The sequence below is a fragment of the Staurois parvus genome, unplaced genomic scaffold, assembly GCF_062004578.1.
Source record: "Staurois parvus isolate SC_StPar_1 unplaced genomic scaffold, SC_StPar_1.0 ptg000137l, whole genome shotgun sequence".
Classification (NCBI taxonomy): Eukaryota; Metazoa; Chordata; class Amphibia; order Anura; family Ranidae; genus Staurois; species Staurois parvus.
Window position 1 is genome coordinate 10,277,501 of NW_028317933.1, and position 21,110 is coordinate 10,298,610.

The following is a 21,110-nucleotide window of genomic DNA, read 5'->3' on the forward strand; positions in this document are numbered from 1 at the left end:
CACAAAAAAGCCCTCCTACAATTTGCCAGGGTCCATGCTGAAAAAGAAGAAGACTACTGGGAGTCTGTACTCTGGAGTGATGAGACCAAGATAACAGTTTTTAGAACTGATGGCTTCAAAACTGTATGGCATCGCAAAGGTGAGGAGTACAAAGAAATATTCATGGTGCCTACAGTGAAACATGGTGGTGTCAGTGTCCTTCTGAGGGGCTGCATGAGTGCTGCTGGTGTCGGGGAGCTGCATTTCAATGATGGTATCATGAATTCACAGATGTACTGCTCTATATTGAAAAAGAAGATGCTACCATCACTCCGTGCCCTTGGTAATCGTGCACTTTTCCAACAGGACAATGATCCAAAACATACATCTAGGGCCACTGTTGCATTTCTGAAAATAGAACAGGGTAAAAGTGATTCAGTGGCCAAGTATGTCTCCTGATCTGAACCCAATCGAACACCTATGGAAAATTCTGAAGAGACAAGTTGAGCATCACTCCCCATCCAGCATCCAGGTTCTGGCAGAGGTCGTTCTTGAAGAATGGAAAAAGACAGATGTTGCAATATGCCGCCAACTTGTTCATTCCATACCTAGAAGACTTGGTGCTGTCCTTACAAATCATGGAGGTCTTACAAAATACTAGCTGTAGTAGTTTTTGTTGTAGGGTGTATTCATTTTTGCATCAACTAATTTGAGTGAAACTGAAGATTTTGTAATCTAAGTTATATTATTAACCTTACTTTCATGTAATGAGCTGAACAAATGTTCTATAAAACTCAGCTCTGTCAAAATTTTGGAAATTGTTCTTGTGTTCATTGGGAAATTGATTAAAATCTTACTTTTCAAAAGGGGTGTACTCATTTATGCTGAGCACTGTATATTTGTTACAGGTCCCCCAGGGGCGGACTGACAACTCATGGGCCCCTGGGCAAGAGGGATCATGGGGCCCCTGTGTCCTTGCCCACACTCAAAGCACACCCAAAAAAGCCTATAAAAAAGGTACCAGGGGCATTTCATGGGGCTCCCTACTGACCCCGGGCCCTCGGGCACTGCCCGAGTGCTCGAATGGTCAGTCTGCCCCTGATGTCCCCTTTCGCAAAGCATAGCAATAAATATTTAAACATTTCTGCTTACCTTTTTACATACTCTTTTCTGAACACTCCAGGACTATAAATTCCTACTTAGTTTTCCCTTTCTATGTAATGTTTATGAGGGGATGGGGGTTATATTTGTCATAGTTAATCCTGTCTGTACTGGGCTAGCAGATTTCATTGTCAGTTTTAAACTACATCTGCAGGACTGTCTGTCTTAGCAAGGTTTTCTCTTACATTGCTATATCACAAATCTTTGTCTTTTGGCTTCTGGTACCAGAGAAGAAGCCTAATTTTACCACAGAGTTCACCCAGTCCGCTTGATCCTACCACAACCAGCAGTAGCCAACTCAGTCTTTTGTGCCACTGCTTTTTTTTCCAATTCTGTCAACCTGTGAGTAAGTTTCCTAGGAAGAGTAATGTCTCTGCTTCAATAGAGGGATATTAGGAGTGATTGAGAAGTTGCATGATCTTTACACATGCACTCATTCTGCAGCTTTGTTTATTTCTAGAATTACAAATTTCCCCAGTCGTAAGGGACTTTAAATTTACAATAGGATGTGCATTATCCAGTACATATTGACCACATACACCTAACAGATAAAATAATCATAATACAACTGACCATCCTACAGTAAAAGTCTGAATGTGACAGCTAGTTTTTGGCAACATATTTACAAAGGAGGCCCCATGTTACCTTCAGTAAAGGGTATTCTTGTTATTTACCTTTGACTGGTAGAAAGCCATAATGGGCCTGTTTAGCGGGAAGCAGACTGATCCTGTGGACAGAACAGCCACTGCTGGCTTCATGACATTAAGTGTAGCACCAAATGGATATACAAATGTCAGGGCCCTGGTGAAAAGAAAGGGCATTAGAGGACAAGAAAGTGAATCAAGAAAAGAAAACAGAAATGAAAGACAAGAAAAAGGATAGAAAGGTCAAATTCCAGACAAAAAGGGAAAAAAGTGAGAAAGCAAGAAGGAGAAAAATGAATGTTGCATATAAACAGCAGACAAAACATTTTGTAGATAGCTGGTGAAAGTAGAAATCTTTAGACCTAAAAATGAGTAAACAAATAACAGCATAACATTTTCGCCAATCCACAACACAGCCATATACAGACAATCACAAGCAAACGTTACCCAATAGCTTAATTGAAGTGAAAATACAGGAAGTGGTTCCTGGATCAACGCAGAGGGAGTTGGGAATCTCCGCTGCTCAGCAGCTGAGAATCACAAGGCTTTCGAGGGCAAACAGCAGACATTAGCTGTTGACATATATCCATTGACATGCTGGTGGACAGCACTGTCAACAATACATCTCTGCTCAGGCACAGTGCAAGTGAAGATTCACTCAACACTGCCTGTATAGTTCCAGCACTGGGTTGATGGTATTCCTGCAAGATTTATCACAGATCCACCAAAAACTCCAACACTGAAATGACACACACATTCCCACTAACCACCAACACCCACTGACCATCACCAAGGTCACAGCCTACCGCAGAACAAAAACTGCTGTTCTAGACATTACATTCCCCAAACTGCTGAACTCTGTGTACTATATTGTGCAGTCATACCAACAGAGAATATTTAAGAAATCCATAATCGTCCAGTTCAACTAACTGGGACAGTTATCAAGTAGAGATCAATGACACATGCATTTCTCAACGTATTTGAGATTTACTCAAACATGACTATTTTGCTTTTAGCAGGGAAAATCAAAATGTCTGTCCGTCCTGCAATATTGAATTTGGCTGGATGGAGCCCAGAATAAATTTACTGTTTTGCAGAAACCAGAAACTGTTTCTTTAACAACAGCTCCCAGCATCTTTCATTCTAAGAAAGGAAACAGGTGCATCCTGGGAGCTCCGACTCCATCTTAAAAACTGAGAGAGAAGAAATCAGTCATCATCCCCGAAGCACCTGTTGTGGACTGAACTTACATCCCCTACAGGCAGCATCGCTGGTGAGCATGTACATATTACCATCTGCAGCCTAATTATTTCATTGTGTTTTGTATGTTTCATACATTAGTTGTATGTATTTCTCATCTGTTTTTTCCAATAGTTTCACCCACCTTGTTTTTTTAATAAAGCTTCAAGATTACACTCAATCTGGTTTATTGCACAATAGTAGGGATTAGCTGCAGGTCAAGTTACATAAAGGGAAACGTGTAGTGAAGACAGAACAATGACACATGCACCATATCTTCTGAACCACCTGTATAAAGAGATGCTTTGCACAGCAGATGCCTTCCATTTTGCTGCATATTTCAGAGTAATCCAAATGCATAAAGAAGGGTATAGCACTTTTTTATTAAGAATAATTCCAATGTGTTGTGTTGAATTAATTAAGTGAAATGTCCCACTTGCTCCATAAGTGTGCAATTTTGCATTTAAGGCATCTGTATAGGATCCTTTATATGTGTTTAAAAACACACCACCAATGTGTTAAATGTGTATGCATTACATTTTGGCAAAATACATAATAAGCCGGGTGTGAATGTAGGTTTAGGAAGCTAAGCAGACAATGAAACACAACAGAAAATTGTGTAGCAAGCACAATGCTGAGCATTATTTAAAGCCTGTCACTCTTAGCGAAGGTGCTTTTTCCCTGCCTGTCACTCACTGTGTATTGTTGCCTCCGCTTTCATCATCCAATACGGTAAACATACTCTTCCCAGCCGCTCTGCTTATTTCCCTGTGGAAATAATGACACATACCATCAGTTGGATGAAATTAAACTTATAAGCATTTCTACATCAAATTAAATTGTGGCTTTTCCAATTTCAGTAAAAGGCCTCTTGCACATGTTAGGTCTCATGCACAAGACGTTTTAAAAAATGTTCCTCCTCTTGGCAGCAGCATTTTGGCAGCAAAAACACCTGACACTTGTTAACCTTTTGACGCCGAGCGCATGCAAATATGCGGCCTCTCGGCGTCTGGGCTTGATGCCGAGCGGTCGCATATTTGCGTGCAATTAGAAAATACATATGTGCTTTAATTCACAGTTAATGCCACTAAGGAATTCAGAATATTTTGCTCCTGGGAAGGAAGATATCACAGGGAAATGGATCATAAAACAGGATGTGCAATTGAGAGATATAATGGTGGGTGAGGAAATAGGAACATATAGGGAGTTGGAGAAGAAAAAGGGAGAAGTTTTCAGTAGAATGGACGAGTTACGATATCATCAATTGAAATATTTCTTTGGGAGTCTTCCAAAACCTGTGAGAACCAGAAAGGAGTGGAATCCATTTGAAAAATTATTAGAAACACGGGGAGATGGGAGACACGCAGTTGCAAAAATATATAGAATATTAACGAAATTAGACACGGGCACCAAATTAATATATATAGAGAAGTGGGAAAAAGATATGGGAAGGGAAATAGATGAGGAGCAGCAGAGGAAAATGCTTAGATTAATTCATGAAAATACTAGCATGCGGGAAGTGGAGTTGAACTATAAGTGTTTGGTAAGATGGCACATCACACCAAATGTGAAACACAAATTGAACGGGGAGATTTCACCATTGTGTTGGAGAGGATGTGGTGAAGTGGGTACCTCATATCACATATGGTGGGAGTGTTTAAAGATACAGGTGTTTTGGAGGAAAATTGTTTACTTAGTAAAGAAAATTACTGAGATTGACATTAGATTGGATCCAGAGCTATGTCTTCTCCTTGTCACAGAGCTTCCAGTGAGATCATATAAGGATTCAGGAATATGGCATTTCTTGAGCGCAGCTAAGAGTCTTATACCTAGATTCTGGAAAAAAAGGGAGGTGACAACAGAGGAAGATTGGATGGTCAGAATGAATCAGATTTGTGCGACGGAAAGATTGTATTATATGCATATAGATATGATGGAGAAGTATAATATAAAGTGGAAAAAATGGGAAGAATATAGAGAAAAAGTGAAATATATGATGATGATTTATACCCCTTGAAATAAAAATGGATTTTAGAAATGTTTTTTAGAGAAGAGAAATGCAGAGTGGGGGGGGGGGGATGGAGGGTAGGGGAAGTGGGATATAGATAAATTATGTCAATAAGAATATATTGATTTGATGTCTTTTTTTATAGAAATAGGTGTTTGTGATTTGTATTTGGATGAAAATTAATAAATATTTATAATGCAAAAAAAAAAAAAAAAAGAAAATACATATGTGCTGAGAGCGCGCTCCCAGCCCATATGTCCGTGACTCACGGAAAGGTCCCGATCTCCCCTTTCAATCGGGACTTTTTCCGATCATGTGACGGCGAATCACGGTGGTCACATGACCCTAAAACCCCACCCATCTCCCGGCTTCTGAAACTCTTAAAGGGCCGGGAGGCTCTGGCGCGAAGTGGTTAAAGTGTCTAACGCTTTCACAAGCATTCATTGGCCAGAATATTAATTTATTCTGGCCATTGAAATTAATGCTCAAGTGCTAAATGTGCCTAGTGTTAACACGCGTTTACATACGTTAAGCGTTTTTTCTGCCAAAATGCTGCTGCTCCTTTACGCACTGGTCCTGGGTTTTTTTTCCTGCTGGTAAACACTACTGCTGCTGAAAGCTTTTAAAAAGTCTATGTGTGTATGGACACATAGGATAACATGGGAGGCTGCAAAAACACCCTGTGTGCATGAGGCCTAAAGGACAGACTACACAGCTGAATTGTATTTTTTTTCCCATAGTAATGCAGTACTAAAAACACTGTGCACGTGTAACCACCAGTGTTTACACATGCGCATGCACTTAGTGTATTTTTAAAAATGTAAAATTTGAAATTTTGACAAATACACTCATACGAGTGTACAAGTAAACACCGATGCTGGCGGGTCTGTGCACATGGTATTTTCGGTAATGCATTACTATAAACAAAAATACAATACAGCTGTGGCTCCCGGGTGCTGCACTTAGTGGTTTGCCTGGAATTCCATGATCTGATCAGTAGTAAATCTAAATACTGTGTAGACATGGACAAGCCTACAGCTCACTTTTCCTAATTATTTCTTCCACATTCTGTGAAAACAATGCGCCTTTGAAAAAACAAACAAGCTATGTAGTGAACGATTTACAGAAAATCCCTAATAACTCATTACTGTTTTGCTGTGTAAGTGCTATTTGTTTATATCCCCTGCCGATGTCCTCCTACCTGCTGCTAGGAAGGCAGCTTGTCGGGCCAAACAATATTCACAGTAATTTGTGGTTTCCTTCACTTGCAGGGTGAGTGGGTGATCACTGTGCATAACATCTAGCCAGACAGATAGGCTGCCTTCCATCTTCATCACAACCAGTATTGGGAGGTGGGGCGGCCTCTCGGCGTCTGGGCCTTGATGCCGAGCGTTCGCATATTTGCGTGCAATTAGAAAATACATATGTGCTGAGACCGCGCTCCCAGCCCATATGTCCGTGACTCACGGAAAGGTCCCGATCTCCCCTTTCGATCAGGACTTTTTCCGATCATGTGATCGGACAGATAGGCTGCCTTCCATCTTCATCCTGAAGACTCACAACCAGTATTGGGAGGTGGGGGGATCATTAAGAAATGTACACATTACTGATACAACTGGCCCTTACAGAAACAAAAATAGTTTTTAAGGCAAGAAAACAATGAACTACCAATAGATGTTTGCTTTAGCTGCAATTTAGCAGTTTCAAAGCCTGCTCATTTTTAAAGTAAAGGCAATTGTATTTTCAGAGAGTGCAACAATTGTCAAACTCAGATACACAGGGAGTACATTCCATTTCATCATTACCGAGATGTTTCTACACCTGGAGTCCACCGGTGGTAAACTAAATTGATTGGACATCATTTGGAAAGGCACACACCTCTATAAAAAGGCAAACAATGCGTACTGTATCAGAGTAAAAGCCATGAGGTCAAAGGAACTGCCTGCAGAGCTCAGAGACAGGATTATTGCAAGGCACAGATCTGGGGAAGGCTACAAAAAAATATCTGCTGCACTGAAGGTTCCCAAGAGCACACTGGCCTTCATAATTCTCAAATGGAAGAAGTTGGGCACAACCATGACACTTCCAAAAGCTGTCCGCCTGCCCAAACTGAGCAATTGGGGGAGAAGCTCCCACGTCCAATCAATTTAATTTACCACAGGTGGACTCCAATCAAGATGTAGAAACATCTCAGCAACGATCAAGAGAAATGGGAGGCACCTGAGCTAAATTTCAAGTGTTGTTGCAAAGGGTCTGACTACTTATGCCAATGTGATATTTTAGATTTTCCTTTTTCATAAATTTGCAAACATTTCTAAAATGTGTTTTTCCTTTGTCATCATGGGGTACTGAGTGTAGATTAATGAAAGAAGAAAAAAACAGAGTATCAATCTCCAACATAACAAAATTGAAAAAAAAATGGAGAAATTGTGGCCATAGAGGAAAACAGTACACATCTGGTGGACTTGCCCTGTTTGAATTTCCTTTTGGATTGACGTGTAGTCCCTAATTAGAAGAATTACAGGTATATCCCATAATCTTACACCCCAACTGGCACTGCTTGGAATTAGCCTGGAGCAATGGCCTAGTCAGTACTACGCCATTATCATACACATCTTGATAGCAGCACGCCTATCTGTTGCATGCACCTGGAAAAATCAACCACCACCAAATATTCCACAACTTATTTCCATTCTTAACCAAAATCTAAATATGGAATATATGTTTGCTAAAGCTCATTTAAAAATCCCCAAATTTCTAGCAAATTGGTCACCCTGGCTAAATGATCTCTCCAGTGATCCTCTCATCACATAGTTTCTGCCTGTCACCGGAATATCTATTAGGAAACCCATCTGATCAAACCCATCTATGAATATATTATGACAGTACTTGGCTTGAATTGCTTCAACGTACCTTATGTAGCTCTCTTTTTGTCTTTTTTTTCTATCTTTGTTTTGGTTGATACCCGGGTCAGGATGCACGCCATCTCTTACTGGTGTACATCCTGTATGTACGACTATAGTGTGTTACCTGAATGTCATCTGCTCAGAAATGTAATTACAGCAGTTCTAAACGCTTTTATTACTCTGTATCACCTCTTTGTTGAAATCAATAACATTTTTAAGTGAAAAAAAAATAAAAAAATAAAGCAGGTCTGAATACTTTCTGAATGATCTATCGATCTATCTATCTATCTATCGGGAGCTCCAAAACTTCCTGTAGTAAGACTACAGCAAAACACACCAAAATCCCAGTGTTCTGCCCTGCTGGACTACAAAACATCTCTCTCCATAACATAAGAAGGGATGTGGGTGTTTTGCAGTCCTGCATTGGAGAAATCAGGCAGGATTGAAAAAATTGCTTCGAATTTCTTTACAGAAGAGGCATTGGGGGTGATTTACTAAAGACAAATAGACTGTCCACTTTGCAAGTGCAGTTGCACCCTGCAAGGGAATTTGCTCCAGAGCTTAGTAAATGAAGTGAAGCTTTACTTTGCCAAGAATACCCAATCACATGCAAGGAAAATAAAAAAAAAAAAAAAAAAAAAACATTTTTGCTTGCACATGATTGAATAATGAAAATCAGCAGAGCTTCCCCTCATACTAGCAAACTCCTTTGAGTAACAGAAAAACAGTGACATTATGTGTAAAAGAAAGGTTTGCTATAGTCAGGAGATAAAGGTTTACTGCTGAAAGATCTTTCCATGAACATTATTATTATTATTATATAGTATTTATAAAGCGCCAATGGTTCACTCAGCGCTGTACATTACAAAGGGGGACAGAACATGTGACAGAACAATACCAATACAATGCAAAACATGAGGGGATCGAGGGCCCTGCTCTTTCGAGCTTACAATCTAGAAGGGACGGGATAGTGGTACAGGAGGAGATAGCTGTGGGGGATGGAGTGGTAGGAAGAGTGGAGGAGGTCGGTCAAGTTAGCAAGGGGTGAGGTAGGCTTCCCTGAAGAGGTGGGTTTTCAGGGTGCGCCTAAAGGAGAGTAGGTGATAATCTGATGGGTTGGGGAAGGGAGTTCCAGAGGATGGGTGACACCCTGGAGAAGTCCTGGAGGCGGGCATGGGAGGAGGAGACCAGGGAACTAGAGAGAAGGAGGTCTTGTGAGGAGCGGAGTGTGCGTGCTGAGTGGTACTTGGATATTAGGTCACATGCATGATTATTTCAGTGGAGATGCACGTTTACTTACAAATATACTCTGAACCAGCTTTATCTAATAGAAATAGTAGCAACAGTAACAATCTTTTGTACAAATGATCTTCTAGCAATCAGATATTCCAGCTGTCATCTTATGATTTATGATGGTTAGCTTTGCACAGAACGTATTTTAGTATTTACAGTGTGTACAATAGACTGTACTTCCCAAATTCAGTAAACTAGATGAAATATTACTGGGCAGAGTGATCCTCAGTATTCTGTTTGCAATCACTCATGCAGTAATATAGCAGTTACACCCCTTATATAAATGTGGGCTAAAATGATGAGGCCAAAGATCATATCAATGGAAATTAAGCATGTACTCATGTTTGAGAAAAACATTTGTTAATCATTAATTCTCCAATAAGCCAACAACTCTTATTACAGCTGTGTTTTCTGTCAAACTTACCGATTTAACACTCCATTGGAGATGAGTGCCTCCTTAGGGTGGAAATACTTGTAGTAAACATTTCTTACAACTGAATCTTTAATTAAAAAAGAAAGCAAGAAAGAAATATTTGTAGATCAAGTCAAGCAAAGTCTCATAAACAGTACTACAGAGCCAAACAACAATTGCTCTACATACCCCCAAGGTAATGTGTAAATTTGGTGGGTAAATTATAGCCCTAGTCCAACCAGAAGTTTTTGTATTGCTTTGGAAAAAGTGAAGAAAAGATAGAACCTCCGCTAGGGATTTATGGTTGTCCAATTACCTATTAGAGCTTTCCCACCACTTCTTGTCTTTTTGATAGGTGTCATACAGAATATTTAGTGAGGGAAAACTCCTCTAATGAGAACAAAGACAATAAAAACAAAGTAGACCTGTACGTCGCGGCCTTCTTCCGGGTTCCCCACCCCCTACCCCACCGACTCCCGCTGTCTATAATCATTTTGTCAGCTGGTTCCGGCCAACAATGAAGGACAGGTTCACATCTGTGCGGGTGGTGCCGCTGCGGATCTGCAGAAAATCCGTGCAGCCGCACCACCCGCACAGAGAAATGCGGACTCGCGGGTGGGTGCCATTACTTCTAATGGCTAGCCGCCCGCACTGGAAAACGCAACCGTACTGGGAACCGAGGTTCCCGTGCAGGCTACGTTTTCGAAAGAATTGCAGGGACTTCTTCCCTGCGTGTCACGGGGCACGAGAGTCCAAATGAATGGGCTCTCGTGCCCACGCAAAACAAGGCCCGCGCGGCCGCATATATGTGAACAGGGACTAATGGCCGCAACCTGCTGCTCAGCTGTGTCCAATCACAGCCCAGAGCCCTGTGTTCAAATACAGCAAAAGGTTCTGTACAGAGGGAACAGTAGGGAAAAGGAACAAATAGATTTTTGGTAATACATACATTAACACTTGTTAGGCACACACTTATCTCCTTGATTACCCCGAGATGTTAACCCCTTCTCAGCCAGTGTCATTAGTACGATGACAGTGTATCATATCAGCACTGATCACTGTATTAGTGTCACTGGAGATGTCAGTGTCATTTAGGCTTCATGCACACTTTTTTTTTCAGCTCTAAAAACGCTGGAAACAAATGCTAGATAACAAGTGCTGATAATAGCGTTTTTAGGAGCGTTAGCGTTTTATTCGTGTTTTTACAGTACATGTAGAGAGAAAAAAAAAAGCTATATAAAAGCCGTTAGGATCGTTTTAGTAGCATTTAGGAGTGTTTAGGAACGTTTGGAATTTTTTTTCTGCTGTAAAAAAGCTCTACAAAAACAATTTTTTTCTGCTCCTAGATGGAAGCCCAAAAAATGCTAAACAGCCTAAAGTAGTGTGCATGGACACATAGGATAACACTAGCTTCTAGGACCAGGAAAAATTGCTAATCCCACCTTCTAGGAGCTTAAAAAAGAACTAGTGTGAATGGAGCCTAAGTCAGTTCCCACCCAGTGTCAGTTATTGTCGGATTGCCCGCCACACTATCACAGTCCCTCTATAACCCCGGTTTACACTGGATATGACTTTGAAATTGTGCAACCTAACTGGAAGTCGCACGATTTCAAAGCCGGATCACAGTGCGACTTCAGGTGCAACCTGATAGACATCTGTGCAACTTCATGCACAAGTCGCACCCGAAATTGGCAAAAGTTGTGCAGGAACGACTTTTCAAATTGGTGCGACTCCAATGAAGATTAGAATGGTTCCATTGCCAATCATTGTATGTTATTTGTCATGTGATTTGAACAGTCAAATCGCAGGACAATTTGCATCAGTGTGAGCCAGGGCTAAGTCGCTGATCGCCACCATTACTAGTATAAAAAATAAATAAATAATTCCAATATATATCCCATAGTTTGTAGATGCTATAGCTTTCACGCAAACCAATCAATATACAATTATTGATATTTTTTTTTTCCCAAAGAAATGTAGCAGAATACAATTTAGGCTAAATTTGTGAAGAAATTAAATGTTTTAAATTTTTTTTATACATTTAATAGCAAAAAGAAAAACATATTGTTTTCTTTTTTCAACATTTTCAGTCTTTATTTATTTATATAATAAAAAATAAAAACCCAGTGGTGATCAAATATCACCAAAAGAAAGCTCTATTTGTGTTGCATGTCCGCACAATTGCCAGTCAAAATAGTGCAGTGCTGAATGGAAATGGCCTGGTCATGAAGGGGGTAAAACCTTCTGGAGCTCAAGTGGTTATGTAACTAAATTATCATTAATAAAGCAAATGTTTATCAAATCTTTATCACAAAAAACAATGCATAGCATAGAAAGCATAAACTATCATTTTGAAAACATTTTCATGCACCTCGACCGGTTTGCATGTTCAAGTGGAAATCAAGTTGCTATCAATTGAAAGAAACAGGGTCAAACAGTCTTTTGAGCAATCCTTCGCTAAAATGTTTGGAACTTAGCTAATCATGCAATCATTTTCATCTTCAATTCAATGATGAGAAATTAGTTTATTAGGACAATGTGTTGAGAAATTATTGATTTTCACTTGAGTCATCAAATCGATATGTGTATAGGTGTCCTTTTATGAAACTGAGATCAGCGATGATCCTAAGGATTGTTGCTGATCTCAGATCATTAGTGGTTTAGGAAACAGAGATGATCAGTGGAGAACATGTTCTCCGGTGATCATCTCAGCACACAGACTGCCAGTGTATGAAGGAGCGATGTCAGCCCTTCACTGGTGATCTGTGTTCTCTCTCCAGATTCTCCAGCCCAGAGGTGGAGAATCGGGGGAACCGCAAACGAAGCAGCGGTAATTTACTGCTGCTTATGAAACAGTGTTTGACTGATCTCTTACTGTAATCTCGCAAGAGTACAGTACAAGTGGCCGTTTTCTAGCGTTCAAAGAGTTTGTAGATCGCTTCTCTCCTCATTTGGAGAAGCGATCTACACCTCTTCATAACAAGGCATTCAGGGGAGAACTGTCTCCTCTGAGAGTACCAGAGAACTAAGCAGCAGTCATTTACCGCAGCATGATAAAAGGACACCATAGTCAGAATCAGTCTGATCTCTATTTTGCTGAATCAGTCGTACGCGATTTTCACTGCAAACAGGCATAAGCATGAGGTTTGGAGAGCTCTAGCTCTAACTTAGCAGGGGGTGTGTCAAACCCCTGCAGAGAGATCACTGCTTCCACACAGAAAGCCAGGGTCATTTTCTACAGCATGCTTGCAGGGAATATGTTTTTCTAATCAGGCTGTGGTTGCCCTCTAAAGAAAACAACTGTAAGATTTTGAACACGTTTTATGCCCCTGTATTGTATTTAGTCAATTGTAACTGAAAACTCAATTAGGCTTTGAATTTAAATTTGAACATGCTGTTAATCATGCTATAGTCCACTTTGTAGTTTTGCTCTTAACTTTTCTGCATCCTATGTACAGAATTCCATCCTCATAAGGGGTAACAAAGAGTAGGAAGAGTCCTTACCTGTGTTTACCATGATGCCATACTCCTCCAACAGAAAATTTACATTGGTGTCATATTTGGTCTCTCCTCCCTCGCCCAGCATCACTAGAATGCGACCTCCTTTCTCCATGTACTGTTTCAGTGCTTCAAACTGTAGAATGAGAATTAATAGTAAGCAAGCACAAAAAACTAACAATCACTTGCCTGGTAAAGTGCTGTTGTTGGATGTGTTGTCCAACAAAGGAAAAATGCATGGACGTGAGAAAATAGCACTCGGGTTCCAACCTAGCTATTTGCAAGTACAGTAGTGAGATGAGTAAATAGTGAAAGCTATGCGTGTCAATGTGTGTTTTTTTAAAACTTAGTTTATTGAAAAAGGAATTGCACATACAAATTATACTTGCCAAGCCAACAGAGTGGCAAAGTATTATATGTATATAAAGGGAATTGTCACAGCTCTGGAGTATCAAAGCCTTAAAATTCTGCACATAGTGCAGCAACAAATAGGTACTCCATGTATATTCACAATCAGAAAAATCAAACAGGATGTGTGTTTTTTTAAATACACCATTTGAACTGACCCGTACGCAAAACGCAACTCAATGCACAGTCACTGCCTGATGAAGTGGGTTAATGCTTCAAAACGTCTCATTCATTGTGAACCATATATGGCTGTTTTGTGCTTATTATGTACCGATTAGATTGGATGTTCTAAGTTTAACAGAGCCTCTTCACATCATTGGGTTTTGTTGCAGAGTTTTATGAAAATGTTTTGCAGACCGCATTCTGGGTTTATTGACCTGAATACAGTGTTCAGATCAGTTCACATGGTGTATTTTAAAAACATAATACAGTTATGTCCATATATATTTGGACACAGGCACAATTTTAGGGGTTTTTTTTTTTAGGTATTGACCAAAACATATTCAAGCTACAGTTATATCATGGATATGGGCTGAAAGTGCACACTCTGGTTTAAATTGAGGGTATGTACATCCAAACTGGTGGAAGGGTTTAGGAATTACAACTCTTAAGAATAGCGCCACTTTTTCAAGGAAACAAAGTAATTGGACAATTGAATATACCGTATTTGCCGACGTATAAGACGACTGGGCGTATAAGACGACCCCCTACTTTTCCTGTTAAAATATAGAGTTTGAGCTATACTCGCCGTATAAGACTACCCCTCGTCCAACACGCCCCATCATTGGTATCAGTGGGGAGGAGGAATAGTGCCCCATCGTTGGTGTCAGTGGGGAGGAGGAATAGTGCCCCATCGTTGGTGTCAGTGGGGGAGGAATAGTGCCCCATCGTTGGTGTCAGTGGGGGAGGAATAGTGCCCCATCGTTGGTGTCAGTGGGGGAGGAATAGTGCCCCATCATTGGTGTCAGTGGGGGAGGAATAGTGCCCCATCATTGGTGTCAGTGGGGGAGGAATAGTGCCCCATCATTGGTGTCAGTGGGGGAGGAATAGTGCCCCATCATTGGTATCAGTGGGGAGAAAAGTGCCCCATCATTGGTGTCAGTGGGGGAGGAATAGTGCCCCATCATTGGTGTCAGTGGGGGAGGAATAGTGCCCCATCGTTGGTGTCAGTGGGGAGGAGGAATAGTGCCCCATCGTTGGTGTCAGTGTGGAGGAGGAATAGTGCTCCATCATTGGTGTCAGTGTGGAGGAGGAATAGTGCCCCATCATTGGTGTCAGTGTGGAGGAGGAATAGTGCCCCATCGTTGGTGTCAGTGGGGGAGAGGAGCGGCTGCTCCTTCTTTCAGTTCGGCCGCTTGATTTTCGCGGGGCGGTTCGGCTCCGCCTCCTCGCCGGTGATTGGTCGCCTGTGTGCCTTTCCAGTGCTGGCGCCCAATCACCGGTGAGGAGGCGGAGCCGAGCGGGCGGCGGGACCATCGAGCGGCCGAACTGAAAGAAGGAGCAGCCGCGCTTCCTGGACCGGATCGTCGTGGGACCGGGACCGGAGCCAGGTAAGGTACAGCAGCCCCTCTGCCCACCCCTGTACTTGGTGTCCGTTGGAGGAGGAGGGGGGGCGGCGCCGCCCCTCGAAAAAGTGCCGCCCTGACACCGGCTCGCCGTACACCGGCGTATAAGACGACCCCCGACTTTTCAAAAGATTTTCACGGGTTGAAAAGTCGTCTTATACGCCGGCAAATACGGTAATCATAAATAAAATGTTCATTTTTAATATTTTCTTGATAATCCTTTACTGGCAATGACTCCCTGAAGTCTGGAACCCATGGGCATTACCAAAGACTGGGTTTCCTCCTTTCTGACGCTTTGCCAGGCTCTAACTGCAGCTGTCTTCAGTTGCTCTTTGTTTGTAGGTCTTTCTACCTTTAGCTTTGCCTTCAGCAAGTGAAATGAATGCTCAATTGGGTTGAGATCAGGTGACTGACTTGGCCATTGCAGCATATTCCATTTCTTTTCCTTCAAAAGCTCCTGGGTTGCTTTTGCAGTCTGTTTTGGATCATTGTCCAACTGTACTGTGAAGCACCGTCCAATCAACTTTGCTGCATTTGGCTGAATCTGGGCTGACAGTATATCTCTATAAACACTGCAGAATTCATCCAGCTGCTTCTGTCTTCTGTCACATCATCAATAAACACCAATGACCCAGTGCCACTGGAAGCCATGCATGCCCATGCCATCACACTGCCTCCACCATGGTTTACAGATGACGTTGTGTGCTTTGGATCATGAGCTGTTTCAAGCCTTCTCCATACTTTTTTCTTCCCATCATTCTGGTACAGATTAATCTTAGTTTCATCCGTCCAAAAATGCTTTTCCAGAACTGGTCTGGCTTTTTTAGATTTTTTTTTGGCAAAGTCTAATCTGGCTTTTCTATTCTTCAGGCTTATGAATGGTTTGCACCTTGTGGTGAACCCTATGTATTTGCTCTCGTGAAGTCTTCTCTTGATGGTAGACTTTGATAATGATACACCCACCTCCTGGAGAGTGTCCTTCACTTGTATGGATGTTGTGAATGGGTTTTTCTTTACCATAGAGAGGATCTTGCGATCATCTACCGTTGTTGTCCTCCTTGGATGTCCATGCCTTTTTATATTGCTGAGCTCACCAGTGCATTCTTCTTTCCTCAGAATGTACCAAACTGCAGATTTAGCCACTCCTAATGTTGCTGCTATCTCTCTGATTGATTTCTTTAACTTTTGATGCCTTAAAATGGCCTGTTTCACTTGCATGGACAGCTCCTTTGAACGCATGATGTAGGTTCACAGCAATAGATTCCAAATGCAAATACCACACTTAGAATCAAATCCAGAACTTTTACCTGCTTAATTGATGAAGAAATAACAAAGGAGTAGCCCACACCTGGCCATGAAACAGCTTTTGATTCAATTGTCCAATTACTTTTGGTCAGCGGTGTATTTTCATTTTGTGCTGCCCTAGGCACCCACGCATCTAAATTTGTCCCACCCCTTCCTGTTTAAGATCCACCCCTTCATCTGTAAACTCCACCCCTTCCTTTTTAGGCTACACCTCTTCCTATTAGAGCTCCACCTCTTACTTTATTCCATTATGTCATTTGGAGGAAAAGTGCCCCATCACTGGTGTCAGTGGGAGGAATAGTGCCCCATCACTGGTGTCAGTGGGAGGAATAGTGCCCCATCACTGGTGTCAGTGGGAGGAATAGTGCCCCATCATTGGTATCAATGGGAGGAATAGTGCCCCATCATTGCTGTCAGTGGGAGGAATAGTGCCCCATCATTGCTGTCAGTGGGACAAATAGTGCCCCATCATTGCTGTCAATGAGAGAAATAGTGCCCCATAATTGCTGTCAGTGGGAGAAATAGTGCCCCATCATTGCTGTCAGTAGGAGAAATAGTGCCCCATCATTGCTGTCAGTGGGAATAGTGCCCCATCATTAGTGTCAGTGTGGGAAGAATAGTGCCTCATCATTGGTGTCAGTGGGAGGAATAGTGTCCCCTCATTGGTGTAAGTGGGAGGAATGGCAACAATAATCAAGACGCTTGTACCCGGATCCAGCGATGTGCTCACCCGATGGGGCGCCGGGGACTGTGTTCGGTCCACGGCTCCGGCATCTTAACTATGGGCACCCGGATGTGACAGCTTATGGCTTCACAGCCAGGTGCCCACTGTGCATGCATGAGCCGCACATCGTGAATGATCCCACAGTCTTCTGAGACCTGTGACTTCTCCCAGAATATTGTAGAGAGGGGAGGGGTGCAGAACTTCCACTTCCGATCACCTAGGTGGTCGGAGCAGAAGTTGAAGCGGGTACCTATCCGTTTCCTAAAAGTGCCAATTCCTTACGAGGGGTGAGGGAGGAGGCCTTAAAGTGGAACTTCCCCTTTTGGATGGAGCTCCGCTTTAAATAGAACTTAAACAGTTATAACAGGATTCCGCCACTAAGACACTAACCTAATGTGAAACCTGCAATGGAAGCAGAGACTCTCAGACCCCTATACTAGTAATTCAAAGCAGATGTTCTCATGTTCAATGTTACTACAAATAATGTCACCATAATTAGGATGTAGCAGGGATTTATAAAAAATGTCCAAAGCAGGATTTTCAGTTACATAAGTATTGTGTTGACAGGTTCCCTTTAATGACAAACAGAGAATCCCCTCAAAATAGGGACTTTTTTCTTTTACCATAGAAGAAATATTTGACTCACCTCGGCGGCTGTGAACTTCTCCCTGGGCCCTGCAGTAATCCAGAGCTTCACACCCGCCATCTTCTCTGCAGTAATGTCATCTTTCAGACTGGAGTGAATAAAGAAAAGGTAGAAATGATAAGGGTTGCTTTATTCTGATAATTAAAACTCCTTTTTCTTGAGCCTGCATTCACTTCTCCTTCTGAAACATAACTGACCTATGCCTGAACTCTCAGCCCTTACCTGCAGAGGCCGTTTTTTGGTAAAGGTGAATTTACCCTTTAATAAGTGAGGAGCCAAAAGCAGAAAACAAACTTCTAACTGTACCAGTGGAGGCCTCCAAAGCTCACCAGTGATGGCCAGAGGTCAGTGTGATGGACCGCCTGGCACCTCGACTGGGTGCTTCCGTCAGAGAACTGCTTCCTGGCCGCTGGGACACAGGACCAAGGTATTATAGCTTGGCATTGCACCCAAGGACTAGATATCACTAGCTTGGAACTAGCTAGCAAAGAATGCAACTATATTGTGAATTCACACAGAACTTATACCACACAAAATCAGATAAGAGCTTGATCATATGATCCTACACAATGCAACAGGTGTGTGGAAATTTTATAACAAAACTACTTGTCCAGGGATACATTGGTGTCCCAAGCTACTTGTTCCTCTTGACAATCCACTTGTCAAGTAGATTGTCAAAGCAGATACTACTGCGACTGGCCACAGTCGATCAGCTGACTTCAGCCAAAATCATTGGCTGAAATCAGCTGCTAAACTTGTGCTGTGTCCAATCACAGCACAGATTGGCAGGGGGCATGCGCATGTGTGCGCCCTGAACCCCGAAGAAAGATTGCAACGTACAGGTACAGCCTGCAGCTGAAGTCTGCGCACAGTACAGCTACTGTGGGTGGGTGCAAGCGGTTAACAAACCAAAAGGCAGTTCATCATTAGGGTTTACACACACGTTACTTTATGTAACAGCATGTAAAATACAGATCTGCCACATGGACATTTATTTGTAAACAAGAGATCCCACTGAAATTCTGCAAATGTTTTTTTTTTTAATTCCAATAACATTTCTGCGCAAAACTGGTCTTATAACACCCTGTGATAACTTGTGTCTTCCAGAATGAAGCGATTACCTTTGTATTTTCCAGGTGCTCCTTAATCTTTTTTGGAAAGATTTGTAGCCTCCAGCCTCATTTTTTGACACATTGAATAAAATGATGTTTCTGTTTTCATTATCAGATGGAACCTGGAACAAATAAATATACAGGGAAATAAACGTAGAACAAGTAATATAAACCGGCAAAGTTATTTACTAAAAATCATTGTCAAAATTGGGGCAGCACAATGGCTAAATGGTTAGCACTTCCGCCTGTTAATACTAGTGTCGTTGGTTCGAATCCCAACCACGGGACCACCTGTCTGGAGTTTGCATGTTCTCCCTGTGCCTGCGTGGGTTTCCTCTGGGTACTCCAGTTTCCTCCCACACTCCAAAGACATGCTGGTAGGTGAATTGTATCCTGTCTAAATTGGTCCTAGTATGGGTATGTATGAATGTGAGTTAGGGACCTTAGATTGTACGCCCCTTGAGGGTTAGGGACTGATGTGAATGTACAATATATATGTAGAGTGCAGCGTAAATTGACGGCGCTATATAAGTACCTGAAATAAATAATAAAATAACAGCCATACAGGGACTGTACATCGTGCAGAGTCTGTGTAGTAACTCTCCTGGAACCAGCTGCTGCTACGTTCAGCCACCCATTGAGATGAATCAGATAATGTGGCTGTACAGTATGTGGGTATGCAGCAGGGGTTGTGTAATGCACCTACATGCGCACTGATATTTGGTGTTTTTATTTATTTTTTTATCTGGCTGTACTTCAACTTTACAGCTTTACTACAGCCATATATTCATAAACAGCAGGGTGACGGTTATTTTTGAAGCGCTGTTTTAAAATGGTGCCGTTTATTTCTTGCACAAAGCCTATGAAAGCTCTCAATAGTAGAAGGGGAGAAGGGATTGTAGGCAGCAGGTTGAAGAGGGGGTTATTAACATGACTGTGGGATTGTTTAATGCAGTGTTTCTCAACTCCAGTCCTCATGGACCCCCAACAGGTCATGTTTTCAGGATTTCCATTATTTTGCACAGGTGATTTGATCAGTTTCACTGCCTTAGTAATTACCACAGCTGTTTCATCTGAGGGAAATCCTGAAAACATGACCTGTTGGGGGTCCATGAGGACTGGAGTTGAGAAACACTGGTTTAATGGGTTCACTACTGATCTGCTGCAGCCTTTTTGCAGCCACTTGCCATCTACAAGGGTCATTAAAGTCAAACCGGGACTTTTAATTTTACAAAAAAGGGATGCTGGCGTGGCAGTACTACACGCAGTAGTAAGTGGCAAGTGTGTCCTATTACTGATAGGCAGCGCACATGTCGCTGGCCAGTCCAGAGATGTTTAATCAAGATGGCAGACAACAGTGTTATTGTGTGCATGGAACAGAGTTTGATGATGAAGTTTCTTGTGAATGAAGGAGCAAAATCTGCAGATATCTACAGAAGACTTCAAGCACAGTATGGTGATGAGATGCTCAGCCGCAGCAAGACATTTGAATGGCTTAAATGTTTCAAAGATGGCCGTACATCTGTCAGTGATGATCCCAGCTGTGGTGGTTCCCAGCCCACAGCAGTCATTCCTATGAACATTCAGCGTGTAGAACACCTGATCCTGGATAATCGTGGAATATCGATGCAGTCGTGAAATTTGACCCCTAAAAGAGTTCCTCGGAGGTCAGCATTTCAGCACTGATGACGAAGTGAAGCAGGCTGTCCTAGGATATTTCAGGTGTACTGACAAATCTTTTTTATGCTGAAGCTTTCCAGGCATTAGTTAAAGGCTGGGATAAATGTATAAATGTAGCAGGGGAGTATATAAAAAATAAATGCAGTTTCCACAACTTGAAATGTGCTCTTTCATTATATAAACTCAAAAGGCCCAGTTTGACTTGAGCACCCCTCGTATGGTGGTATTTAATCACCACTGGGTGTTTTATTTTTGTGCTATAAGCAAACAAAGAGCAAGAAAAAAAAAAAAAGGTTTTCTTTGTTTCTATTATAAAATTTTGCAAACAGGTAATTTTCTCCTTCACTGATGTGCGTTGATGAGGCTGCACTGATAGGAGGCACTGATCAGCTGGCACTGATGATGCTGCACTAATGAGAACTGATAGGCGGCACTGATTGGTGGTACTGCTGGGCGGCACTGATCATCAGCCTTAGGCGATTGCACCAGAAGTTGGAGCGGGTACCTGTCAAATTCGGGTACCCGCTCCC

The 21,110-nt window shown here is 42.0% G+C and overlaps 1 protein-coding gene across 1 annotated transcript in view; it reads right to left on the reverse strand.

The window, feature by feature from the left end:
- The window catches only part of IFT52 (intraflagellar transport 52), a 46,984-nt gene that overhangs the window by 24,395 nt on the left and 1,479 nt on the right, over window positions 1-21,110 (reverse strand). Inside the window, exons 2-7 of the mRNA XM_089673324.1 lie at window positions 18,910-19,022; window positions 17,789-17,876; window positions 13,147-13,276; window positions 9,655-9,730; window positions 3,720-3,791; window positions 1,815-1,941 (exon numbers count right to left, since the gene is read on the reverse strand). Of these exons, the coding sequence (XP_089529450.1) occupies window positions 1,815-1,941; window positions 3,720-3,791; window positions 9,655-9,730; window positions 13,147-13,276; window positions 17,789-17,876; window positions 18,910-19,022 (606 nt within the window). The remainder of the gene's footprint in view (window positions 1-1,814; window positions 1,942-3,719; window positions 3,792-9,654; window positions 9,731-13,146; window positions 13,277-17,788; window positions 17,877-18,909; window positions 19,023-21,110) is intronic.